The following is a 27,900-nucleotide window of genomic DNA, read 5'->3' on the forward strand; positions in this document are numbered from 1 at the left end:
TTTTATTTATAATTTTGTTGATCTGGGTCCTCCCTCTTTTTCCTTGGTTAGTCAATTTTATCTTTTCAAAGAACCAACTCTTAGTTTGGTTAATCTTTTTTATTGTTTTCCTGTTCTCTATTTATTTATTTACTTCTGCCCTAATGTTTACTGTTTCCTTCTAATTTTGGAAGTTCCTTAAGGCATGGAGTTAACGTTGTTCATGTGGGATCTTTCTTGCTTCTTAACATAAGCATTTATTGCTGTGAACTTCCCTCTTAGCACTGTTTTTGTTGCACCCCATAAGTTTTGGTATGTTGTGGTTTCATTTTCATTTGTGTCAAGATACATTTTCATTTTCCCTTTTTCTTTGATCCATTGGTTGTTCAGGAGACTGTTGTTTAATTTCCACATATTTGTGAATTTCCCAGTTTTCCTCTTCTTATCAATTTCTAGTTTCATACCACTGTTGTCAGAGAGGACACTTGGTATGATTTCAATATTCCTGAATTTTCTAAGACTTGTTTTGTGGCCTAAGATATGGTCTATCCTAGAAAATGTTCTATGTGCACTTGAAAATAATGTGTATTCTGCTGTTGTCAGATAGAAGATTCTTTGTATGTCTGTTAGTTCCATTTGTTCTACGGTGTTCAAATTCACTGTTTCCTTATTGATTCTCAGGATGATCTATCCAGTGTTGAGTGGGATATTAAAGTCCCCAAGTATTATTGTATTGCTGTTTATTTCTTTTTGTTCTATTTGCTTCTTAACTTTTGAACTAGAGTTGTAAATGAATTATGCACCACCATTACACCATTACAGAATCCAACTTTGACTATATATTTAGCATTACCAGAGAGTTTTATACTGCCTTCTTATGTTTTTATGATGTTAATTAGCATCCTTTTATTTCAACTCAAAGAACTCTCTTTAGCATTTCCTGTAAGGCAGGTCTAGTAGTAATGAACTCTCTCAGCATTTGTTTGGCAAAGTTTTATCCCTCCTTCAATTCTGAAGGACAGCTTTGCCAAGTATTGAATTCTTGGTTGAGTTTTTTTCTTTCAAGATTTTAAATATGTCATCCCATTCTCTTCTGGCATGAAAAGTTTCTATTGAGAAGTTCACCTATAGTCTTATGGTGGTTCCCTTGTAGGTAACCTCTCTTTTCTCTTGCTGCTTTTAAAATTCCTTGTTTTTGACTTTGGACAATTTAATTATAATGTCTCTGTGTAGTCTATTTGGGTTCAGCCTATTGTGGGTCCTTTCAGCTTCTTGGATCTGGATATCTGTTTCTCTTACCACATTTAGGAAGTTTTCAGCCATCAGTGCTTTAAATATACTTTCTGTCTCTTTCTCTTTCTCTTCTTCTTGAATCCCCACAATGTCAATATTGTTTCTTTTCATTGTGTTTCATAATTCCTATAGGCTTTCTTCACTCTTTCTCCTTCTTTTTCCTTTTAGCTCCTCTGACTGGATAATTTCAGTTGTCCTATCTTCCAGGTCACTGATTCTTTCTTCTGCTTGGTCAAGTCTGCTTTTGAAGCTATTGAATTCTTCAGTGAGGTATTATATTTTTCAGCTGTAGGATTTCTGTTTGTTTTTTTGTGATGGTTTCTATTTCTTTGTCAAACTTCTCATTTTGTTCATGCGTTGTTTTCCTAATTTCATTTAGTTGTCCGTGTGTTCTTTTAGTTCACTAAACTTCTTTAAGAGGATTATTCTGATTTCTTTGACAATTCATAGAACTCCATTTCTTTAGGATCAAGTATGAGAGCTTTCTTAGTTTCATTTGGTGGTGTCATATTTACCTGATTTTCATGATCCTTGATTTGTTATGTTGGTATGTGTACATTTGAATAAGTGGTCTCCTCTTCCAGATTTTGCAGGATCGCTTTGGCAGAGACAGTTCTTCACCAGTCAGCTCAGTTTGGGTTTCTGGACGTGTCTGTTGGTAATGTCTTTGGGTAAGTGGAGCATGCTTTTAGGGTCTCTTTTGGGGTAAGGCAACTATTTGAGCTCTGAGGTTAGTGGTAGGAGGATGTGCCATTGGTTGAGAACAGCTTGACAGCTGGATAGGACTGCTGGCTTGTTTCCCTGCACAAGTGAAGATGTAGGATGGGCTTCGCAGTTGCCTGGATTCTCTGGTCAGGCTTATCAGATGGTCAGGACTATGCAGTAGGTGGAGCTATGAATTTGCTACCCTGCTTGATAGGGCAGCAGGACAGGACCCAGGGCCTGGAAGGCTTGCTGCCTGGGGACCCAAATCAGGCAAGTGTGCACTGAATATCCTGGTCAGGTGAGGCCACCAGCTTTGCTCTGCAGACAGAGAAAGCCACAGGATGTGCCTTCTGTTAAAGTACCATGGAAAATAGGGTTGTTGGATGGGCTATGCAACTTCCCATGAGCTCTGGTAAGGTTCCCTGGTCAGGCAGCCTGAAGGCTGTATGCGGCAATAAGTGGGGCTATAAATTAGTTTCTCTGCTCTGGCACAGCAGGAGAGCAGCTTGAAGGCCACTAATGCTCTTTGTGGTTTTGGCTCAAGCCAACCCATGTCCCAAGTTCTCTGGCCAAACAGGGCCACTGGCTTTGTTCTGCAGGTGATGAGCTTTGCCCCCTCACCTCTCAGCTCAAGAGTTTGTAGATTATACAGCTTCCAGGTGTTCTTGCCAACCCTTCCCATCAGATGGGAATGGGGGCTATGCTCTGCAGTGAGTGTGGCTGTGTCTTTGGCTCCTGCCTGGGCAGGACTGGGAGGCCCCACTTTAGGCAATTCCCACATTTTCCCAAACAGGCTTTCTGATCAAGAGGGGCCAGGAGCTGAAATCCACAGCAGGTAGGGCTATGGCTCAACTCTTCTGCATGGGTACCAGCAGACCAGCCTCCATAGCTGACAGTACTCCTCTTTTAGGGACCCTGACCCAATTTGGCAGACCTACACCCTGCTGAATTCCCTGGTCAGACTGCACCAAAGATCTGACTCAGCAGATGAATAAAGCCACTGGTTAGGACTACTACTTGGGCTCTGCGGGTAGGCACTCAGTTTGCCAAGACCCAAGTACCAGTCGTTGGAAGCCCCTCTCACCTTCTCCATCTCAATTAGACTCCCAGTGTTTGAGCCCCACAGATTCCCCTGCAATCCCCATGGGGTGAAACCAGAGTAGGGGTTCCCACAAAGTGACCCACAGTGCTGGGGTACTGGATGTCACCCCTGGGTGCTCTCTTCCCACTGAAGGAACTGTGGGCTCAGGGGAGACCTCTGGGTATGGTGCTATACCAGCCTGCAGTAGGAGCTATGCAGGCAGCATGTAGCCATTCCTCTTACCCTTCTAATGGAGTCCATCTTGGTCTCTGGTGTGAGGTGGTACCTCAGCCTCACTCCCAAGTTCTAGGATTCTCTCAGTGGTGTCCTGTCCATGAACTGTTGTTTGTTGTTGTTTTTGTAGGGGAGCGAAGTGAGGAACCACCTATGTTGCCATCTTGATGCCATCACTCTTTACTCTGTTCCCATTTCAGCAAAATTTAATACGTTATCCTATTTAAAAATTTCACGTGTTCAAAATATTGATGAGGCAAAGTTTAACTTAATCCCTTTACATTCTAGAATGTACTAATAATTTAAAACCACACAGTGTGAATATTACTTATCTCTGTCCAAACATGGCAACTTTTCTCCACTAAGTTTCTTCAGATCAAAAGGTTAGGTCACCTAGTTAAGTCCTGTTTTTTAATCAAAAGACAAGGGACTGATTCTGCTTCAGATATGTATCTTAGCAAAACATAAAAACTCTTCAGAACTTTCAGCAGTCAGTGGTCATCAGATGTTACTAATGTTAATTAAACCATATTAACCAGTTATACAACTTCTAAAATGATAGGTGAGAAAACTTATTCCACTAGTTAAATAGACATAACAACCAAATTCTCTAGCTCTGAACTGGGATTTTCCCTCACTGAAATATTAGCCTACTTAACTTTACATTGTTATACTTCAGGGATCAGGCTGGCGATTGGCCCACACTATCTTGGTAATGTCGTCTCCAGAATAGTAACAAAGGGTTGTTATTTAAAAAGCTAATATGATCTGAACTCATATTTAAGAACCAGAGAGTAAATGTTGCTTCTACTTTATTAGGTATTAGACCCGTGTTAGAGAAAAAGTGAGTTATAAGTTTTAGCTTTTTTAAATGATGAGAAGAGATTCAAAGAAAAGGCAACAAAATTATTATAACAATTCAGATTATCTAAGGGAAAATTAACCTGAAAGATAAGCTTAATCAATTACAAAGCTCCTCAGTTACAGAAATATGTCTATTAACCAAAAAGGGTGCATGTCAACAGTGTGCTCTGTTATTAGAAATATTGATAACAGTCAGGCGGGAAGGTAACATCAAATGTTTAGCTTTAGAAAACAAAATATGCACCTGGAAGTGAAATAAGGGAAAAGATTGAAGATGATAATAGGTGCGAGGGAAAGGGGTCAGGGCACTTTTTTGAGCAGATGCATGCTATGACAAGGAAGATTTATCTCAGTAACCTCAGGTGATGGTAGGGGTCATTGCTCTGTAGTGAATAAAACTTCTATAATCTAGAATGATTTTTGAAATGGGGAATAATTTTCCTTACATTTATTTGGTAAAAGAAATGGCTACTTCCTGTTCTTCAACATCTAAGAGTTGGCCGTTTTCTCCCTTTTCATTGGTAGATGTTATAATTCTCGACACATACCATTTCTTGAGTTGTTATTTTAAATTGCACTGTTCCCTTATTTTTGGAAAGTGTTTCTGTGTGCCCTTTAGTTTGGAACTCTAAAAGGAAACTTCAGGCAGTGAGAAACACGGCTTCATCAGAATCCCGGTCCTTGCCACTGTCCTCACTTGGTACACACTCCCCTCCACTCGGAGACCGACAGCTCAAATCCTCCACCCCGGACTCTTGGTCACTGTTGGCTGACAGATCTGGATCTGAGCTTTTCAAATTGTCTTGGGTTAGAATCAGAGCAGAATCTTCATCGCCTTGTGAAGGGCTCCTGGATAGAAATGACTGCATATTCCCACTGTAATCCTGGGGAGTGTTGGCTGTGCTGTTGTCTGAGGTAGAAAACCCTGAGTGCTTGCTGGGTTCACTTTGCTTACTCTTCACTTTAGTGCGATTTAACTGGACTTTTTGAATTTTTTCCAGCCTCTAAAAAAGAAATAACAATTTCAGGGGAAAATCATGAATAATTTATCTTTTTTATATATGCATGCCTTTAGTATTCATACCTTCCCGCTACGTATAATATTAAGAACATGGGATTTAGATGGAGTTGGGTTCAAACCCAGACTTTATTACCGTGGACAAAATAATTAGACTGTGAGGTTTGGTTTCTTCACCTCTAATGTAAGGATGGTAATACCTGCCTTAGCATAGGTTTTCTACAAAATGCAAATAACATAACATAGGTAAAGTACCTGGCAATCAGGAGTCAACCTTTTTTCTATACCTTTATGGTTTCACGTAATGATTTTTCTTCTATGAACTCAAAATACATTTTTTAAAAATCAGGAAAGAAGTCGTGATTATCTAACTTTTTAAATTGAGATTTACGTCACGTGCCATAAAACTGACCCTTTTAAAGTATACAGTTCACTGGTTTTTAGTATATTCACAAAGTTATACAACCATTCACTACTCTCTAATTCCAAAATATTTTCATCATCCCAAAAGAAAACTCCATACCCATTGGTAGTCACTCCCCATTCCCCCTCCACACAGCCCCAGGCAACCACTAATCTACTTTCTACCTCTCTGGATTTGCCTAGTCCGAATATTTCATATAAATGGAATCATATGATATGTAGCCTTTTGTGTCTGGCTTCTTTCACTTAGTTTATGTTCTCAGGGTTCATCCATTATGTAGCATGTATCAGTACTTCATTCCTTTTTATGGCTGGAAAATATTCCACTGTATGAATATCCCACATTTTGTTTATCCGTTCATGAGACGATAGACATTTGGGTTGTTCAAAATACATTTTACCGATTTCATCCTTTGTTGTCAACAAGGGAGGTGTTATAAGATCAAGTATTACATATTCATTCAAAAAGCATTCATATTATCATGCAAAAGCACTGTGCTAGGCACTATGAGGAACAGGGGTAACTACAGACCCAGCCATAAAGAACTTGGAATTTAACTTGGATGTGCTGGTGATGGTTAGAAGATTTCTGGCAGGAGGGACAGGGAGAAGAAAAACACAAAGGAAGGAGGAAGGTGTCAGCTGTGTACAAGAACCAGAGAACAGTTAAATCTGAGCAAGGGGCATAGTGGAGAATAAAGTTGTAAGGATAGATTAGACTGGATTGTGGGAAAATCTCAAATGCCAGGCTAAGCAATTTTGACTTTGTTTTAAGGAACAAAGAGCCAAAGGTTTTTAATTAAGGTACTTTTAGATATTCTAAGTAATTCTTTTTTATTAGTAGTGTTTTAACAAAAAGAATACTGGAATAGATTAATGGAATCCTAAGCTTCTCATAAACCTTGGACATCTTTAGGAAGAGTAAATAAAACTGGCCCAGTGATGACATGAGGGGACTTTGAATGACAAAAGGCCTAGTCGCTGGTACCACAGCTGCAGAATTCTAAAACCTAACCTGTGCCTCATTTCAGTCCTCTGCATGTGTTGTTTAGTTCCAGGCGTCAGCCCTGGTGGCAACCCACAGTCATCTATGGCACTCTAAAGCTTCTCCATCAGAATCTCCAGGCTTAGATAAGCCCAGGCATCAGGATTTTTTGTGAGGTCGTGATTTTATGCACAGAGTTAAAAACTGTTTCTCCAATAATGTAAAATTAAGGCAGAGCTCTTCATATAGGACAAAGACACTTTGTTTAACCCTTGCAGATTCATAATAGAGTAAGATTTATGCTTGGTTTCAAAAGTTCTCAAAACCAACAGTTTAACTTCCTAAAGTGATTTTATCCATCTTTCTCCAGTATGCACTTGAGTTTGCATCTCTAGACTTAAGATCTTTCGTATTTCTGTCTTGAAAGGTGACGGTTTCTAGGAATGTTATGGGGGAACCAAAGGAGTCAGCCTCACCAGCTTCCTCTAAATGACCATCTCTATTGTTGGGGTTCCTGAATCATAACGTACCATTTCCCCTGGGCCGTCATTTTCAGGGGTGACATGCAGGTGAATATCCACTTGGATAAAGGAGTAGACTTTCTTGCAACTCGACTTGTGATATTTTGCCAGCCTTCATTTAGACATTTATCAGTCTGAAAGTAGGAAACTGGAAGTTCTCTTCCAGTCACATTATTGCTTTATGAACTATAATGAAGAACTTTAACTTACAGTTTCCCGGCCTTCATCCTAATACAGTTTCTACACTACATATGATCTGGGGGTGTAGAGGGGGTGGAGGTTTTCATCTTATTTAAAATATTTAGCCTAAATTCAGAATGTGGTCCAGACAACAGGAACTGAGTGTCAATTCTTGAGCAAGTGAATGACATGATGATGTTATGGGGTTTTAAGAAGATGAGTCAAGCAGAATGAAGCGAAGCATCCAAGTGGGTTTTGGTGATCAACTAAATGAGTGATATCACTGGAAACAAAGTTACAAAATTAAGGAAAACATGTAAGTTATTATAACCTTCCTGGCCAAGTAGTGGAAGTTATAAAGGTCAAACAATAGACTGTTGATAGTCAGTCCCAGCTATTATTTATAGATTAATAAAACATCATTATTCTTCTTAAAAGTGGGGAAATAAATTTTTACTACAAGTGTATATATCTGATTTTGTTTTTTCACTTTGAATCCCATTGTTTTCGTGTATTCTGCAGAAAGAATTCATTTTAGTACTCTCAAATAACAGTAACCAAAAAAACCTGACCTATAGTAGGAACAGCCAACTCGTTCAGCAAACCGTGGAAGTGAGCCACAAGGCCACGTCTGGAATGTATTGAGCGCCTAGGTCTGGGCTTCACTTAATCTGGGCACTCACTTCGTGCGGTTGTTTTCAGGTTGCCGACTGGTTAAAAATACGAATGGCTGTGTTGCTGCATTTTACATATTCTAAGACATGAGACGCTTGCCTGGAGCAGTGATCATCACGAAATAAGCACAGAAAACAGCCTAACAAGAGCAAGCGTGTCTTACTTCTTCCAGGGCCTCTAGTTCTTCCTCCAGCTGCTGGGTTTCCTCCTTCACTGCCATGAGGTAATCCGTCACTGACTGCCGGGGCTGCAGTCCCTTTTCAAAGCGGTTATACATTCCACTCCAAAACCTGGAAAGGACGGCAGAGCTGTATGATGCCACCGCACCACAGTCTGGAAATTCACATTCGCAGGTCTTCTAAGGTATCTTTAATACCACAGTCCTACAGTCCTAATAATAACCAAAGGCAAATTACAGGCTCAAAAAAGCCACCCACTTAAGGTCATCTCATGTTGATGTTTTCTGTATCTTGGGTCAGTAAAATTCTGCAGAGAGTCAATTCATGAGGAGTCTACTTGTATATATGGTACTGAATTAGAAAGCCTATAATATATTCTTCTAAAATACACTGAAGTAGTACGTTACCTTTTTTTTTTTTTGGTTTAAGAAAATGCTCTTAGTTTTGAAGAAATCTTGGAAAATTAGTGATTGTATTAACATTTAGAATATTTCAGCTGCAAAGGGAGTCTTTTAAATTTGAGGGTTTTAGCTTGTTTTTATCACCACCCAAAATTTACAGTTGTATTTGTAATAAATCCTTTTGTATCCTGTACAATCAAGCACACTGGAACGCAAATGAGAATCAACAGTATTATCATAGGGATATCCAGAGATCCACTCTCTACTTAGAAAAGTACTTCGAGGGCAAGGACTCCGTGCCATTCACTGTTTTGCCCACAGTGCCTAGAACAGTGCTTGACCTCAACAGTATTTTTGTTGACTGGCTATTAATGACAACTCAGTTGCAATGCAGGCGACTGCAGTGTGTCTCAGCAACACTCAGAACTGCTCTTTTACACAAACATGAGGCTTTTTTTTTTCAAAGTGTGATAGAATTAATATTCTGCCATAAAATTCTGGGGAAATAATTTAGACTGAAATAATTAAGAACAAAAACAAATTGAGGAATAGAAGCCACTAAGCGTGTGTGGGGAGTGAGTAGGAAGAAGGAATGTGGTTTCTTAGTTTATCGTGTGTAATTTTGTCTTTTTGTTGACTTCTGAGTCTCCCTTCCACATCATACAAGCCTAAAAAAAAAAAGCCGAAGGTAAAACCTAACAGACATACTTAGTACATACCTAGTACAGTCTGTGTGATGCCACCCTGCCTCCCCAGCCCAATAGACACAGTCTTAAAATAACTTATTTCCACAGGGACATAGTTCCACCAGGACTTGATTCAGCAGAGAAAGAAGGGAGCTTATGTCATGATCACTTCCTAAACTTGTGATTCCACGTGTATAAGGCACTTGGTTTATTCAGTCCCCTTTCCATCTTTCCTTCCTTTTTTCCCTCCTCCCTCCCTCTCTCCCTTTCACTCTTAAGTAAATTGGAACTTACGTTTTAAGACATCATTATTACAAAACATCAACTTCTAAAGAAAATTCCACCTTTAGGAGAAAAGGAGAGGGAGAGGAGACACTGGCAAAATACCAGATCAGATTTTCAAGTATCTTCCTTTGGTGTGTTTTCTGTCCAGAAAAGCCTTAAAGCTCAGTGTTTCATACACTTCGGCCTCCAAATATTAAACAGTGCCAGAATCTAAGTTCATAACTATACCTAGTGAGGTCCTAGAGGTTCACATACTTGTACATGAAGTTGCATGGCGTCGTGGGCAGACGAAGGATTCCCTGGGTCTGACTGTGGTCAGCTCTAAATAGAGGATTCATGTAGTCGGCCCGATTCTTCCATAGGTGAGCCCATAAAGAGTACGTTCTTTCTTGAATTCTGTTATAAAGAAAACAAGCCTGAAAATGACCTATGTTGGTTCTTATAAATAGTAGATATGTAATGTTAAAGCTGGAAAGGGCCCAGTAATTGTTAGCTGAGCATCAGGTGTCCCTGTTCTGTAGCAGGGAAATTCACAGTCTGTCTGTCTTCATGGTATAGCAGGACACTCTAATAGTCTCAACTCGACACGATGTTTAATTCCTCTGAGTGTAAACTAAAACTATGTGATTTGGGGGGGATTTTTCCCCAAATAGTCATTGAATTTTCATTATTTGCCAGGTACTATTTAAATGCTTCACATGTTTTCTTTCTTCCTACGAGATATGTCCATTTTACAGATGAGGAAACTGACTTAGAGAGATTAAGTCGTTTCCCAAAGTCACGTAGCTAGTGCGTGGAACAGCCAGGATTCAAACCCAACCAGTTACCATTAAATTGGCTAGTCTATCGCAACAAACCACAAAACTATCTAGGAAAACAGGTGAGCTTAAAGGATGCACTCTGCTACTCTTAAATTATTACCATGTATCAGGAGTCACACTGAAGTTCCTTAGAGAAAACAAACTAGTATCCACTAGAAAAAGTTATTTTCTTCCTGTTCAGACAGTATAAAACTAGTGGCATCTATTTTATTTGAACTGACCATTTCCAAAATTAAATCTGATATTATTATGTACACTATAGTTAAAATCACTTTATTTTATGAAAATTTCAAAAATGTTCTCTTATTTGCTGTTAAGTTTTTGACTTCATAATTTATTTTCAAATCCACATTTCATCTACTTTTTCCCTCTGGATAAAAGCAATACAGTTTTAATCTGAGAATATATCCACTAAAGATGTCTAACTTTTTCCTTTTAAATGTGCAAATCACCTTCTCTGACTCCAGAGAGTTTCATTTCAATATTAGTGTGTCAAGTCTACCAAGCTGTCTGTGGATATCAAGCAAGAAATGGGGGGAAATGAACTTGTACCTATCTTCTCTGTCAGTTGATGACATTAAACCATTTATGAAGTGATGTCAGAAAAAAGAAAACAACATAAATCTGTCAGTATAGATGCGTGGCTAAAACAGTCTTCAAAATTATGAAAGGCCATCTGAAATTCTCAGTCACAAAATCTTGAGATGAAAATTAAACACCAAACACTCACTTGAGTTCTTGTCTCTCCTTTTGGCTATTACATAGGAAGTTTCCAAACTGGCAGGAATAAATGTGATGTTGAATGTGAATCAGAAACCTCTCATTGAACTCAAAGGCACAAGGAAACTGTTCCATTAACTGCCAGACACACTCAATGAACTGGTCGATAATTGGAGAGATTTCTTTTGGGTCACCATCTAGATTGCCATATCTATAAAACAAAGTATTAGAGGCTTTTTACTGCAAGTTTTTTTTTTCCTTTTCTTTTCTCTTTTAAATTTGAAAGCTATAAATGCAAAAACAATCATAAAGGCAACCCTAGTTCCTAAGGAAATCTTATAAACCTGGAATACAGAAGAAGTGGAAAAACTAACCTTTTAAGTTAAAATTTCAAGAGGAACTTTGTAGTGAAAGTCTAGGTAGACAAGGGATATGGTCATGTTGTAGTTACAAAAGAAAGTTCGTGCTAGGGATAAAATTCAAGGCCACTTTCCATGGAAAAAGAGCATTCTTTAATTCAAATTTTAAAAGTACATAAGAACATTTGAAATAAACCTTCCACTTTCTTTTAATTAGTGTCTAGTGGGAGAGTGAGAAAGAATGTCCAAGCAACTTTAGAGTTTTTCACCTTTGTGTTGTTGTGTTGGGAAGGAATGAAGAAGAAAGACAACTTGAAAACACTGCAGTTTCCCAAATTCTGGGCATATTTCCATTTCTAGAGCAGTGTTAAAACTTGTCATGTAATTTATTTCCACGTGACCACAGATTCCCAGATACCTTTATATCTCTCATATCTTTGTTTTCAAGAGTACATTAGGATCTTCTCCCCCATATTCCTCAGTGAAGACTGCCTAGTCCTTTACACTATTATGTGAATTTTAAAAAGAATCCAAAAGGGTGATTTGGGTGCCATCAAGAACAAAATAACAATATAGAACTTCATCTTCTCGGCAATGGATAATCAACTTGAACAGAAATGAGCAAGGAGTTGTTCCAAGAATTGTCTGGAAACTTCTCAAAAGTTTCAGTTCCACTCACCTTTGGTAGCTTTAAAAAGGACTGTCTAATATATTCTTTCCTCATAAAACAATTATCCAGCTAGTCTTCAGCCATTTCCATATTCTCTCTACATGTATCCACTATCTCAGAGATCCTAACTGCTTAGCAGATAGTAGAACCCCAAAACCAAAAATAACAATGTGACATTAAAAAGGTCACCAGCAGGCCAACCTCGTGGCCAAGTGGTTAAGTTTGCATACTCCACTTCGGCGGCCTGGGATTTCACCAGTTTGGATCTTGGCCACCAGAGTGGCACTGCTCATCAGGCCATGCTGAGGCAGCATCCCACACAGCACAACTAGAAGGATCTGCAACTAGAACATACAACTATGTACTGGGGGGCTTTGGGGAGAAGAAGAAGAAGGAAAATAAAAGATTGGCAACAGATGTTAGTTCAGGTGCCAATCTTTAAAAACAAACAAAAAAAGTCACTAAATTGGGGGCTTTAATTTTCCCATTTGTAAAATGGAATCATTGTGCTTTCCTAGAAAAATAATTATAAAAATAGGGTTCCAGAAAACCACAGAATGAATGCTCAATTAATGTTAAATGGAAAAACTACAAAAATAAGTATGAGCAGTTCCATGAACTTATAATTTATTTTAGGAAAACACATTGAAAATGCATATCAAAATATCTGATTAAATTATTATTAGCATGCTGCCTAAATTTAGACTACACTAGCTACGACAGTTAACATTCAGAGATTAGAGAACACCTGAACACAAGGCAAGCATTACTATAAACACTAACAAAAGGAGGTTGGTCACTCTAAAAACAATAGCTTCTGCTTATTAAAAGCCTAGTAGATGGTCCAGGCAAGGAGTAGGCTACTTACATAGACTTTTTGAAAATCCTTGCTCCAACACTGTGGAATAGGGAGGGTATCCCCATTTCACAGATGGGAGACCTGTGCTCAGAGAGGACAGATGCCCAAGGCCACACAGCTAGTAAATGCCACAGCCTGGATTTAGAATTAGATCTATCTGGCTCCAAAGCCTGGGCCACCATCCTACATTACCTCTCCAGAGACATCTGGGTCAAACTTCACCTATGACACAAATGCCTTAGGACAAGCCCAATTTAACTCCCAGTGTGAAAGATCACAGAGAAACTGTTACACAGGCATTTCACAACTTGAAGCTTAAAGTGAATGTTTGCACTTCAAAAAGGGAATAATTTAGTAAATCAAATGCATTTGGTAGGAGGAAGGGAAAGCCAATCCTTTCTAGGTCAATTAATAAGCATTCTGTCTCTTCTGGAACAATTTAACATTAATTAGTTCTGCCTAACAAATAGTAAGAGTACTCAGAACTTTATTTATCTGTGATACAATGAATATAACAAAATTTTAACTTTCTGAATAAGATATACAAAGAAACTTTCTAAAAATAAAGCTCTTTCCCCCCTGCTCAATTGACAACTTCAGAAACAGATTTTTTTATCCTAAACATTCAAAGCAACAGATTTTTAAATATTTTACCTGTGATTAAACTTATGACCAAAGGAAATCCAGTCCTTTTCAATTAATACCTACACAAGAAAGAAGATAAATATCAGAGAGAGACGCAAACAAGGGAAAATAAGAGACCACAACCAATAATGTTGAAGAATTCAAAAGTTCTTGGAGCAGAAGTCACTATCCTCAGGTAACCGGCAAATGATTGAGCTTCATTATCCACCAATATAGAAATGCATGTCGGAAGGGCCAAAGTCATGGATATGTGAAAATGTACTAACACCAGCCCCTGAGTGCCTTCTATGAGGCACTGTTCATACTGCTTCATATCTGGTCTCAGTTCAGTGTGGGATAGGTATTATCATCTCTCTCATTTTACAGAAGGGGAAACTGAAAGAGAAATTAAATACTCACCTAAGATCACACTACTAGGAAGCGGTCGATGCCACCTCATAACCTAGTTCTTCCTACACCAAAGCCCATCTCTTAACCAATATATGATGCTGCCTCTTAGTAGATCAAATACCAACCTTTTTACAAGAAACAATTAGTAGTATTTTCCAGTGATCTTTACTACACATTAGAAGAACTCTAAAAGGATAGGGGTTTGGGGGATATTAGAAGTTTCAGCCCTGCTTTGAAGTCAGGGGTAACATGAGTTCATGATCTCAAATTGTCCGGATTTTAAAACTTTTAAAGTCAAATAGTATAGAATAATCCCATCAATATCGCCAATGCTCTACAATGACCAGAGGTTTGCCCTAAAAAAACACACGGAGTAGTTGAAGTTTGTCCTCGACAACTTGTAAATTTAATGGGACAGATTCAGAAAAGAGTCCATGATGGTAACGGATGGTGTGAAGCAGAGAGGCCCCGTGGGAATGTGTGACACGGGACACCCACCTCCCCTACTCCTGAGTCCAGGCCAGGGGAGGCTCTGAAGCAGGAGTGTAACTCTCAAGTCTCAGTGCTCTCACAGGTAACTGGAAGTTCTCTGACACTTTCAAAAAGAAACAGCCCAAGAGAAGAAACTGCCTCTTCTCTCCTGTCCACAGAGTGTCAGCTGCTCTTACTTGATAAAGGAGAGCTACACTAGAGAGATCCCATTCAGGCTCCTCTGTCAGCATCTATCCCTCGCATGGACTCAGGAGTCAGCGAAGCACTTTCTACCAAATCATGGTTCAGGAGGCAGGAACCAGGTCATCTCTCAGTCACTAGGAAGTCCCTGCAGTCACTTTAACAGAATGGTTCCAGGGGCCGGCCCAGTGGTATAGTGGTTAAGTCCGTGCGCTCTGCTCTGGTGGCCCAGGGTTTGTGGGTTTGGATCCCAGTTGTGGACCTGCGCACGACTCTTTGGGCCATGCTGTGGCAGCGTCCCATATGCAGGGTGGAGGAGGATTGGCACGGATGTTAGCTCAGGGACAATCTTCCTCATCCTCCCCCCCCCCCCAAAAAAAGTATGGTTCCAGCTTAGCCAGAGCTTCACCATTCCAGGCAACTACACAAATATTCTGCCGTTGGAAGCAACATGTCATGTTTTGACGCACCCCTAAAAGGTACAAAATCTAGGAGAGGATGTACTCATAATTTCAGCAAAGAACACACAAAACACTGAGAAATTTTCAATATCCTCATCCAGAGTTGTGAGGACTACTTAAAAGATGAAAGCAGTAAGTGAAAACAGGTTTTCCTCTCAAGGACTTTTTACATGCATAATATACAAAACTTTTTCTCCGATTGTTTTTTCTGAAAAGTGTTTTCTGTTATATATTCACATGTAACCTCAAACTTGAAATACTTATGAGCAAATGACATATAAAACTCCCTATTTTACAAACTACTGAATATATCTGCCCCCACATTCACATTCAATAGCATTGACTTGAATTGGTTCCACCATCCCAGAAATTCACCTCTTTACTCCAAGCCTATTTCAATTTTTCCCCTTTAATCGATCTTGCTGATCTAATGAGGGGGGAAAAAAAAATTGTCAATAGTTGCCAACAGACAGGTCCATTGTGTTCGAGGCCCGGCGTGGGAGGGCGGCCGGGCGCCGCACTCACCATGAATCCCTTCAGAGTCCGGTAGTGCGGATCCAGCAGGAGGCTGGCCACCGAGCACACCTGAGCAGTCCTGTCCCAGCCATCGGAACAGTGAACGAGCACACTTGCCGCTTCCTCTGAAACTGCCTAAAAAACACAAGATCAGCAAAGTCACAAAGAACGACTATAAAAAGGAAACATCTTTCATCAGAGCCAGATGTGGTTTTATACCTACCGAAAGAAACAGGCAAAACAACAAAACACAAAAGTGTCCATTTATTTAGCATTCATGCCCCCATCCAGTTAGCGCAGAGCCAAGGCGTGGGCTGCTGCACCAGCTTTCCCTCTCCTTCGCTACATCGGGAAGCCACCACCCAGGCCACCTCAGCCAAGCACATGTACTGCACAGAAGATGCTTCCCGTGCAGACGCACCTGCAGGATGGGTCTCCCAGCCCACCTTCCCCTCCCCACGCCCCTCCAGGTTCCCACCTCAAGCCTTTCCTATATGGAAATTCCAAAGTTCCTACTGGCCTCAATCATTTCCAAAAGGGAAAAGACATCAAAACTAGAAATTGTAAAACTACGAAATTAGAGATAAAAGGATAAGAACCACGTAATGGACACAGTGGTGGAGGGAAGGAGGAGAAAACAAAGGTAAAACTCTCAGCAGGTCTCCGCTAAGAGAAGAATTTCTATTTGCCACGGCAAATGGACACACAATTTTTTGCTGAGTATCTTGGCAGGAAACAGAAATTGGGAAACACGGCAGAGATGTTGTCATAGCATTTATCACTACCTGAAATTCTATTTTTATTCATTTTCTGTCTCCCACACCAGAACGTCAGCTCTCTGAGGGAAGAGACTTGCTCTGGCTTATTCAGCATTGCATCCTCAGCACTTAGAAAAATGCCTGGCACTAAATAAATATTTGTTGAATAAATGAATTATCTAATAAACGGGAGCATACCATGTCATCAGGAAAAACATATAAATCTGAATTTATTAAAAAACCCACAAAACAGGGGCTGGCCCCGTGGCCGAGTGGTTGGGTTCGCGCGCTCCGCTGCAGGCGGCCCAGTGTTTCGTTGGTTCGAATCCTGGGTGCGGACATGGCACTGCTCATCAAGCCACGCTGAGGCAGCGTCCCACATGCCACAACTAGAAGAACCCACAACGAAGAATATACAACTATGTACCGGGGGTCTTTGGGGAGAAAAAGGAAATAATAAAAAAATCTTTAAAAAAAAAAAAAACCACAAAACAGACAATGCATTCAAAAATAGCTTGTATGAAAGTTGCAGCAGGATTCTTCCTATGGCAGAACAGAATTCACCTACCACATTTCGAGAACATGACTTTTGCTTATGCCATCATTAGAAAGGAGGAGCTGTTTACTAAGATCGAAGCCTCAGGCCTCGATCACTGAAGTGCCTCATGTTTGGGTCTACCCTCCTATGGAAAATTCCTCCATCTAGAACTAAGCCTAACTGAAGAGAGAATATCCTGAAAATATTTCACCACTTGACCTGTGTGCTGACATACGATCAACTGAGCACTGCCTTCTCTTTCACAACATCGCATCTTCAGAGGACAAACTCTGGAGCTCTGCGAAGCCAGCTCCTCGGTCGGTGCAGCACAGCTTAGCACAGGGCAGCCAATGGGGAGGGAAAAGGACATCCACTTTGAAGTCAGAGTGCACTGGCTGGTGTGCCCCTTGATTCGTTTTCTCTGCACTCGCATACCTTTGCAATGAAGATTCCTGCATCCATGATGGCCTTGATGTGCCTTAACCAGCCAGAGTTCTCCAGTCCCCACAGAAAGTCACTCATGGAGGGAGATTTAAGTTCACACACTGCAAGATAATAAACCATGTTATAAAAGCGAAATAAAAGCAATCTCTCATTTTACATGTGATCATTTTTTTAAGTCAAGATAAATGCTCAAGCTTACCAAACTATACTTTTTTTTTGAGGAAGACTAGCCCTGAGCTAACATCTGCCAATCCTCCTCTCTTTTTGCTGAGGAAGCCCGGCCCTGAGCTAACATCCGTGCCCATCTTCCTCTATTTTATATGTGGGACACCTACCACAGCATGGTGGTCCAAGCAGTGCCATGTCCACACCCGGGACTCGAACCGGCGAACCCCAGGCCACCAAGGCGGAACGTGCGCACTTAACCACTGCACCACCGGGCCAGCACCTTACTAAACACGTCTGTTGAACCATTTCAAGTAAGGCTTTTCTACCTACTTTGGTCATGGGGGACACTGCATCTTTTTAGAAGTATTATATCTGTAAAGTTTAAACCCCAATATTAATGAAAACCATTAAATGTTACCATAGTAAAGGTCCAGCAGAGAGGATCTATTTATGCTTCCAGAAAAGACACTCAAAACGGGCCACTAAGGAGCACTTAAGAGTGCTATGGAGCAAAAAACACAAATAAACTCCAGCACTTTCCTAATTAGAACTCGCCATCATTCAACCACTTCAGTTTAGGACTACTACAAAAAGCCAAACCAGCTGTCCTAAAACTCTTAAATGGAAATGACCCCACTCCTCTTGCCAACCTCTCCCATCCAATGGGAGTAAAATGTGTGAACTTAAAAATGAGATCTTGTACTTCTGAGCTGCTTCTAGAACATCGTTAGGGGTTTTCCCTTTGACTGAAATTGAAGAAAACCTAGGATCCCAATGATATCCATATGTATACAGCTAAGGCAGGTGTGTAAACACTTCTTAATATTAGCAAGCAATTTCATCCCGAGATCTTATCTTTTAGTAAACATAAAGCATGAAAAAGCTTGAGAGCTAGCGGTCTGACTACATATCACACATATTACATCCCAAGGTTTATGGGGTTTATACCTATAAAGCCCTTTTGAGGAATCCTATAAATTAGCCAAGGAAAATTAAATAATGTTCTGGGGCCCAGCCCCGTGGCCCAGTAGTTGGGTTCACGCACTCCTTTTCGGAGGCCCAGGGTTTTGCTGGTTCAGTTCCTGGGCACGGACATGGCACTGCTCGTCGGCCATGCTGAGGTGGCGTCCCACATGCCACAACTAGAGGGACCCACAACTGAAGATACACAACTATGTACCGGGGAGCTTTGGGAGAAAAAGCAAAAATAAAATCTTAAAAAAAAAAGAAAAATAATGTTCCAGATATTTTCGTTTAAGTACATTTTATGTCCTCTGTGATGCACAGACATACGCAGGGAGTAGGGAGCCCTATTTGCTACTCCTAACTCTGTCAGTAATTAGCTGTATAATCCTGCACAAGTCATTTCAACTCTTTGAGCCTCAATTTCTTCACACTTAAAACAGAAGGATGTACTAAATTATACCTTTGTACCCTTCCAATTCTAAACTCCCAGATTCAACTTTGTTAGCTCTTGGAAAGCACCGCATATTTGGAATACATAGTAAGCGTTAAGGACAATATTTAATTTTTCAGATGTCCTTCCCTAAAACATGCCAGATAACAGAAGGTTCACTCATATTTCCTGCAATATAAGAGCCACACAGAAAAAACAAGTAGTTAAATTCTGAGTCACAGATGACAGCAATGCAGTAACACTGACATTCCCAGCAAAAGGCCCGACTTAAGAAGACCATATTATGAATATGTTTCCAAAAGCCTTCCCAGCTGGGTTTCTCGCACTTCCAGCATAAATTTCAGCTTTTCTCTGGTCTGTTGACTAATTATTAGTTATTAGTCACCCATCTATTTTCCAGCTTTAAAATTTTTGTTGTGGTCACCTCTCACATTCTCCCACTGTCTCACTCTTTTGTATTTTTTTACCCCTTCATCATCATTTTAGGGTCAGAAGGAAGTGGGTAAATATATGCATCACTATGCCATGTTAAACCGGAACAGAGATAAGAGATCAAACTTTGGGCCTGTGAGAGGCAGGAGCTGGAACTGAGGTCCCCTGTATCAAACTGAGCCATTCAAAAGAAATCCACTTATGGACGCAGGGGAAGCGGGTCTCTGTTGGACTCCGCATGAGGAAATAAAAATTTACGCTGAGACACTGAAACACTGGGTCTATTCTCATTCATGTTTGGGATCAAAAATTATAATTTCTGTATATACATGGGCTCCTAGCTGAGAAATGATCATATTTAGGCTGGAGTCTCGCAGATGCCTGGCAGAAGCAAAGCAAACACTGCTCGGGAGCAGTACTGCCCTAATTTTGCGGAATCCCACAGAAAACACTTCACTGAACATAAGCACACAATAAAAATTTACAACACATCAAGGAGCAGTGTTCTCAAGCAAGAGAAAAGAGACAGAGAAAAACAAGATACAGGATTAGCATCCCAAAAATAGGATATAATAGAACGGTCAGCTGAAACCAACTTTCATATTTTTGAATTGGAGCAGGAGGATGGAAGGCTCCAACAAAAGATAAAACAGATGATTTTCCTGAGGTGTCTGGATCCACACTTCTGATAGCCACTGCAGGGGTCTGCACCCTGACTTAGCTAATTCACGGCCAGGCTTCCCACATTCCCCTCTCTGGGCTTCCAGGTTAGGATTCACGAGAGAGATCTGCAGGACACTGGGAAGGCGGAAGTGGAGCAGCAGCGTTTAACTCTGTAGGGCGTCTGTCCCCACACTGATGAAGGTGTCTTTGCCACTCCAGCCTGGCCTCACTGCCCCCTGCCTCACGGCCAGCTTGTCTTCCCACCTGCCAGCCCTGCTGACCTCCAGGGGCCTCAGGCCTCCACCCAACACAGGGGAAACAGCCTACCACAGGCCTCTTCACCAGCAACCCTTGGCGGGTCCGTCTGTCCTTAGTGACTTTCCTCTGATCCTCGACCAGCCCCCTCGGCGCCCTTACTTCCCCAACACCTCCCTGACACAAAGCCCCCTCCCAAACCCCTCACAGAGCAAACACTGACAGCGGTTCAAAGAGAAACCAAGCAAAACAAAATTGTGATTTAACTTTGTGAGGCAGACGAGGGCAGGAAACGTGTATCCTGAGAGGTGGAGAGGCGAGTGTATGGAAGCGCCTCTTCCCCAGAGGGACGTCAGCAGACTGTGGGCAAGATGGAAAAATCGAGCAAGAGCAGTGAATCAGGTGCTTTTAAGAACATGGAGGCTAAGGTGTAAGGTAAGAGAACGTAGCTGCCCTGGGAAGTAGGAATGGAGGTGGGGACGGCTGGAGCACACGACTGAGGTTTTGTTGTTGTTATAACCACGGGACTATTTTTGAAAACTTCTCACAACTACAACGTGAAAAAATAAAAACCAAATCTAAACAAACACAATCTCAAGCCCTCAGCCTTCAGTGGCAAGGGCCCTCCTCTCCTTTGCCTTCACCGCAGGAACAGCTCAAGCTCCTACACGTCTTCACTTCTGGCACCTGGAGATTTCCTCTTCTTTCTTTTCTTTTTTAACAGCTTTTTTGTGATATAATTCACTTACCATACAATTCACTCCAAGTGAACAATTCAGTGGCTTTTAGTATATCCACAGAGTGGTGTATCCATCACCACAATCAATTCCAGAACATTTCATCAACCCAAAAAGAAACCCCCTATGCATTAGCAGTCACCCCATTTTCCCTCCCCCTGCCCTAAGCAACCACAAATCTACTTTCTTTCTCTATACATTTGCCTATTGCAGACACATCATATAAACTGAATCATACCATATGTGATCCATTGTGACCAGCTTCTCTCCCTTAGCATAACGTTTCCAAGATTCATCTATGTTGTAGCACGTACCAGTACTTCATTCCTTTTTAAGGGCAAATAATTTCTCATTGTATGGATATACCACATTTTATAATCCATTCATCAGTTGATGGACATCTGGGTTGCTGCCACTTCTTGGCTATAATGAATAACACTGCTATAAACATTCGCATACAAGTTTTTGTGTGGACATAGGTTTCATTTCTCTTGGGCACATACCTAGGAGTGTAACTCCAGGTTTCACCACTTGAGGAGCTGCCCGTGGAACTGTTTTCCACAGCAGCTGCACCACGTTACATTCCCACCAGCCGTGAATGAGGGTTCTGACGTCTCCACGTCCTCACCAACACTTGTTATCATCTGTCTTTTTGATTATAGCCTCCCTGGTGGATATGAAAGCATATCTCACTGTGGTTTTGCTTCCCTAAGAGCCAATTCCTCTTCTTTCTTGCAAGCTGTTATCCATTTAAGTAAATATTTGCTATATTTATCTGGCATTTCTAGGTGTTTTTATCAGGGGGTATTTCATAGTAGCTTAATCTGCAATCTTGGGAAATGGGAAGGCGTCTGTGTGTCACTTAGAGTTTAGCTGTATGTGAATCTGTACATCTCAGTAACAATCATGATGTATACATGGGCAATAGCATGTGGCACCGTTCAAGGGCAGAGGCTTCAGGGACATGGTGCCGCACGCAAATGCCAGCTCTGTCCCCGCCCAACACTGTAACCTGGGGCTAGTTCCTGAGCCTCGACTTCCTCAAGTGTAACGGGGATAAAACACCTTCTTCGATACATATAAATTATGCTGGCAGACAGAAGATTCAAAAATGGTAGCTCTGAGATACACTTAGTCATTTGTTCACCCAGCATAGTGTCCTGAGAGCCAGGAGGCACGACACTCAGCACCGCAAAAGCTGAGGCTCCCAGAGTTTGTTCAAACACAAGGTGATCAGTGGCAGAGAGCGGGCACAAGTCTCCTGAGAAGCAAGCCTAGTTTCTGCCACCACACCATGGCTACCTTGGTGAGTTTGACTAGAATAATAATAATAGTAGTAGCAAAATTTAAATAGTGCTTACCAGATGCCAGACACTCTTCTAAGTGCTTTATATAGAATAGACTTTTAATCCTCATGACAATCCTATGAAGAAGGTACTATTATCATCCTCATTTTATAAAAGTGGGAACCAATGCAAAGAGAGGTTAAGTAACCCGTCCAAGGTCACCCAGCAGATAAGCGGTGAGGCTAGGATTCAGTTCAGCTCTAGACCTTATGCTCTTAAGCAATGCCTTTCAATCTTGTTTGTGCTATTTTTCATAATTCAAACATGAACCAATCTAAATGCTCCTTGGCTCCCACATACGATCAGCTTAAAGCTTATGCATTTTATCACTTAGAACTGCACCATCCAGTATAGCAGCCACTAGTCACACGGAGCTATTGAGCACGGGAAATGAGGCAAGTCTGAATTGAGCCATGCTGTGAGTGTAAAGCATATCCCAAATTTCAAAGACTTAATATGAAAAACAGAAGGTAAAATATCTCATTAATAGCTTTTTATACTGATTACATGTTGAAATGATAATAGTTTGGATATATTGAGTTAAATACAATGTATTATTAAAATTAATTCACCCATTGATTTTCACTTTTTCAATGTGGCCACAAGGAAATTTAAAATTACAAGTGTTGTCTGCATGCATGACTGCCACCATACTTCTCCGGGACAGCACTGATTTAGATTGCTCAAGGAAGATTAACCTAATAGAAGTCTTCAGACTTTTCTGCACATGTACCTCTTCAATAATTTTTAAAACTAGGTACCCTCTCAGGCACCCTGCAATAATGCCTCCCATTGGATTGAGGGTGTGTTTGTCTTCTGTAAGGGGGCAACAGGGCTATTAGGAAGGGGAGGTGGGAAAGGAGAGCTGGCTTAAAGCCTGCAGCAAGGAGCACCCGAAGGCAGGTCACGCAGTTTCGGGAGGCGTACACATGGAAGTTGATGCTCTCAAGGCCAAGTCCCAGACAGCAATCTGGCCAGGGTGCACCTCGAAGGATCTTCCCGCGAGGTCAGGGCGTCTGTGCCCCGTTTGAAGACAGGCCGCTGAATCGGGCAAAGGCAGAATGCCAGCCCCTCATCAACCCTGCGCAAGCCCTGCCTCCCTGCCCCGGCCCGCAGCATCCGTCCCCGGGGACACCGCCCCGCAGGACAGCACGAGCCCTCCGAGCGGCAGCCGGCCTCTGCCTGTGCAGGCAGCCGGCGGGGAACGCACGAACCCCAGCACCCTTGCTGAGCTCTCGCCACTCCCTGGGCCCTGCCGTTTGGTCTTCCTGTCCAACCCCAGGCCATGACCCAATGTGTTCAACTCAGTCCTAAAATACACACATTCCACCACGCAGAGCCACAGGACTCAACTGATTCCTTTAAACAGATAACATTCTCTGGCAAACAAAACAGTCTTTTTCACTAAGCAGGCTAAACATTCCGCTTGTTACAGTAGGGCTTAGGGCTGGGTGGCACTCCTGTTTATTTCAAAAAAGTTCAGGGAGCCTGAGGGATATCTTGGCCCAAGAACAAATGATCCTTTTCACCTTCTCTTCCCACAAGGCATGGAAATGACAGCAAGTTTAAAAATAGAGACACCAGGCTTTCCAGCTAACCTGGAGACGGGCTGCGCCAAAAGCAGGAGGGGAATGGACGGCTCACAGAACGCGGCCGGAAAATGCACTGCAAGAATGTTCCACTGCTCACGCAGCAAGGGGACAAGCTGCTGCGTCTCCTGCCAGGTCAGCTCCTTTCTTCCCACACTGAGAATGGCTCCTTGTTGACCATTTCTGCTGTCAGGAACACTAAAACTGTGTGCGTTAAGTAAAATGACCTCACCCGGTCTTGGAGCAAGGGAACCACTGAGAGGGTGCTCTCCAGGCCGGCGCTGAGTGGCCGTGTCAAAGGCAAACAGCTCTGCAGGTGACGGATACACACTGACAGATGGGGGGCCACTTGAGACTGAAACCATTAGAGCTGGGATTTTCAAATGTAAAACCGGCAGGTTTGTTTGCATAAACTCAGGATAAGGCAGAGATACTGATTTGTTCACTCTTGTTGCCAAACGCAAACCAATATTTACAAACCATTTTGCTGAACAAAGTTCATTTCAGCTGACATCAGAGGCATATGCCACAGATTACAGAGGTCTGTACTTATAACCAGGAGTTTAACGCCCGGGTCTAATATTTGTTTCACATAGTAGGGCAACTACAACCTATAAACGTATAGGAAAACACTAAAAAAAGAAAAGATATATAATTATGGAACCTGAGGAAATACAAAATCTGTTTGGAAGAAAATAAGCCTCAGCTGATCTTCCTTAGGTATTCCTTACACCAACTGCCTGTCTTCCTCTACAGGTGCTGGAGTCAGGGGGCTGCAAAGGAAGCCTCTATCGGAACCTTGTGGGCCTGGTCTTTCTCGTCTCCTAAGATGACAGTTGAGAGGTACATGGCCCTCCCTTCATTACCAGCCTGACACACGCCCGAGTTCTGTTGATGTCTCATTTCTCTCTTTCGCATTTTGGGGGCAAAAAGCCGAGCCCAATGAAACAGTCTTCAAAGAACTGGCAAAGTGATGATAATCTCCCTTCACTGAACATCCTACCAGGTGAAACCATTCAAAGAGGACATAATTATGGCCTGTAAAACAGAAACGTTTGGTGAGGCCTGTTGGTAGTCTCCCTCTCTTCTCAAGAGCCCACCGTGGTGACACAGAACGAACTTCTGAGCTCTGCAATGACTTGGATTCAATTTATTAACGTTACTGGTGCTCTCCACCCTACCCAGCCCACCAACGTGGGTCCTCCTTATAGAGAGGTTTACAGTAACTGGAGAGATCTGTATGTTAGTTTCTGCACAGGACACCAACAAGATTACTGAGTATTCTTTTAAAACAATTCCAGTTTTGTTCACGATGCTATTTTCTGGAATCTCTATACGATAGTAATATGCTATGAAAGCTGTTTTTGTATGGCCTTGTTTTCTTTTAAAGAATTTGAGGATAATATAAAATGGTAAGGGGCAATCAAGCCTAAATTCCGCATACCTGTGTTAGCTGTGCTTGCATTAGTAGCACAGGAAATAGTATACACAAACACACATGTGCATGAGTATGTGTGTGTCCAGCTACTAATAAACATGTATGTGTGTAAATGCGTGTATACACACACACGTTCCAGTAATACTAATTACCATCGGCCTAAAGAAAACCAAGCAGCAAGTTCACAAAAGAATGCCCTATCAGCATTTATTAGCTTTGCATGTGAATTCTGTGTCTAAAGACACAATTTGCAGCAAGTAAATTAAAAGATATATGCGGTCGTTTATATAACATCCACCACATGTGACAATCAGGGGTTGGTGGTTTTCTCTCAATGAACCTACACAACCCTCCATCTACAGCAGGTACCATTATCTCAATTTACAGAGAAGGAAGGAGTTCAGACACTGGCAGCACAGCAAGTGCACTGTGCTAGGAATCTGGTTCCTTGACTCCAATGTCCATATTATTTTCACTACACATAGAGAATAATTAAGTCCATATACAACCTGAGCCAGGACAAACAGGAACTGAATTGAAGGCGAGGCTTAAGGAATGATCAAGGCTAAATAGGAAGCACCAGAAGGAAGGCCCAAGCATCAGGAAAGATTAAGAAGTTGGCAGCAAATAATCGAGATGGCGAAAAAAGCAGCATATGCAGCAGAGGAGGCAGCGGGTGGGGACACACTCCACACTCATCACACCAACTGAGAAAGCTGCCAGGACCAACACTCCCAGCAAATCTCAGGCCACATTGTCACTGGCAAGCAAATACTGAACTGCTACATCCCATCTCCAGCCTTCTGGAAAAACAGCTCGCCTTGCCACTGAAATTAGTCACGTCTATCTTTAGTTTCCTGGGAGACACTTTCTACTATAAGCATTCCTTTTATAAATGTCCTAGTTATCTGACAACTAGCCGCCATGGTTAACAAAATATAAACCAGTAATTCAGAGGGTGAAAATTTTTAAATTAATCTTTGCACTGTCTCAGTGAATGTCAAGAGAAAGCATAATTGGGATACAAATAGCTGCTACTCTCTCATTAAATGACCTTGTTTTCTCTTGTCCTCTCCTTTGATAATGTCACCCAGAGATGAAGTCCTTGGCTTTGACACCCAGTTAAAACATTCAACCATCTGCCTTACCAGGGACAGCCCTCAGTGACATCACTAATAAGCAAGCCTCATCTTTTCTTCCTGCCATGGTTTTTGCCCTATATCAAAATCAGTTGCTTCATCTTATCTACTAATGAATGACGCATTTTTCCACCCAATGCCCAGCACATAGAACCCTCTCAATAAGTGATGAACAGATGAATGTCTGAGATAACAGTGGCGGCTCCTAGTTACTAAGTACTTCCTATAAGCAGGTATTGTGCCTGATACTCTGCATACATTATCTACCACACAGGGTATTATTTTCTCCCAATTTTCAGATTGGAAAGTGTGGCTTAAAGAGGTTTACTAAGTCATCAGTGGTTACACAGCCAGTAAAGAATTGAGATGGAGTCCAGTTCACAGCATATACACCCAAAAGGGTCGTGCTCTTTCCTCTATGCGTTAGTGCTTGGAATATTATCATCGAGATTAGCTGATACCATCCAGCATCTATCAGCCACATTCTACGTCCTCTTACACCACCACAGAGAGCAAGGTACACGCTCTTGATCCATTTCTTTCCTCCAAATGACCATGAATTGATAATGAGGAAAGCCTGACAGGACAGACCTATTCGCCTAGCAGAACGCTCATTAAAATGCCTTACCACTGCTATTGCTGTGTGAAGCTATCTAGTTCTACCTTAATGGGAAAGTGGGTTTTCTATGTGAAAACCCATGCCATGTTGCTAAATTTTGAGGGAAAATGACCAGATTTTCAGCCAGGTCTCATTGGCTGTTTTAATAGGTTAGTAATCTGAGGAAATTTATAATGGTAAAAAGTCAAATATGGAGAACTGAAAAAAGATTAACCTTATAGCCTTTCATTAGCTCACATCTGGTAGAATTTCATAGCATAAACTTGTAGGCAATGTAATAGAAAATACTTCAAAATGAAAAACTTAAATAGGAAATATCTATAATGGGTTGAACTCCTCCATTTCTTCAAGGGTGAATTAGCCATCACCTCATGAGATGAGAAGAAAGTATCAAATAAAAAGGACATTTGAACTGACAGCCACAACCTTAACTTTCCAAGCAGAGAAAAATACTTCACGAAACTTTGGAGCTGGGTGTGGGAGGGACTGCTCCCTTCTAGAGCTTGGTGTGCCCAAGACAACTTGGCACGGAGACCAGAGCAGGGTGTCAGATGACCACAATGGCCACTGCCATGCTGCCTCCATGACAAACTCAAAGTTCTCTGCTTTCAACCATTCTTTCTGCACCCAAGGAAGGTTGGGAACAATCAGGCCTCAGAACCTTCACACAGAAGCACAGATCAGATGTGATCTCTGGGGCCACCTGATTTTACCACAAAACTTTCTCCACAGTCA

General features: G+C 41.5%; 1 protein-coding gene and 1 long non-coding RNA gene across 3 annotated transcripts in view; one reads left to right on the forward strand and one right to left on the reverse strand.

The window, feature by feature from the left end:
• Nucleotides 1-4,177: 4,177 nt before the first annotated feature.
• The window catches only part of MTMR7 (myotubularin related protein 7), a 105,721-nt gene continuing 81,998 nt past the window's right edge, over nt 4,178-27,900 (reverse strand). For both annotated transcript variants that reach the window (XM_014836509.3, XM_070499918.1), the window contains 7 exons: nt 17,354-17,463; nt 15,632-15,757; nt 13,593-13,642; nt 11,061-11,261; nt 9,765-9,905; nt 8,122-8,248; nt 4,178-5,160 (listed from right to left, as the gene is read on the reverse strand). In XM_014836509.3, coding sequence (XP_014691995.3) covers nt 4,798-5,160; nt 8,122-8,248; nt 9,765-9,905; nt 11,061-11,261; nt 13,593-13,642; nt 15,632-15,757; nt 17,354-17,463 — 1,118 coding nt within the window. In that variant the 3' untranslated portion in view covers nt 4,178-4,797. The remainder of the gene's footprint in view (nt 5,161-8,121; nt 8,249-9,764; nt 9,906-11,060; nt 11,262-13,592; nt 13,643-15,631; nt 15,758-17,353; nt 17,464-27,900) is intronic.
• LOC123281411 (uncharacterized) lies at nt 8,186-27,456 on the forward strand. The gene is made up of 3 exons (XR_006520871.2): nt 8,186-8,321; nt 23,926-24,104; nt 24,726-27,456. It is a non-coding gene; the product is annotated as an uncharacterized lncRNA (long non-coding RNA).

This window comes from Equus asinus, chromosome 27 (genome assembly GCF_041296235.1).
Source record: "Equus asinus isolate D_3611 breed Donkey chromosome 27, EquAss-T2T_v2, whole genome shotgun sequence".
NCBI lineage: Eukaryota > Metazoa > Chordata > Mammalia > Perissodactyla > Equidae > Equus > Equus asinus.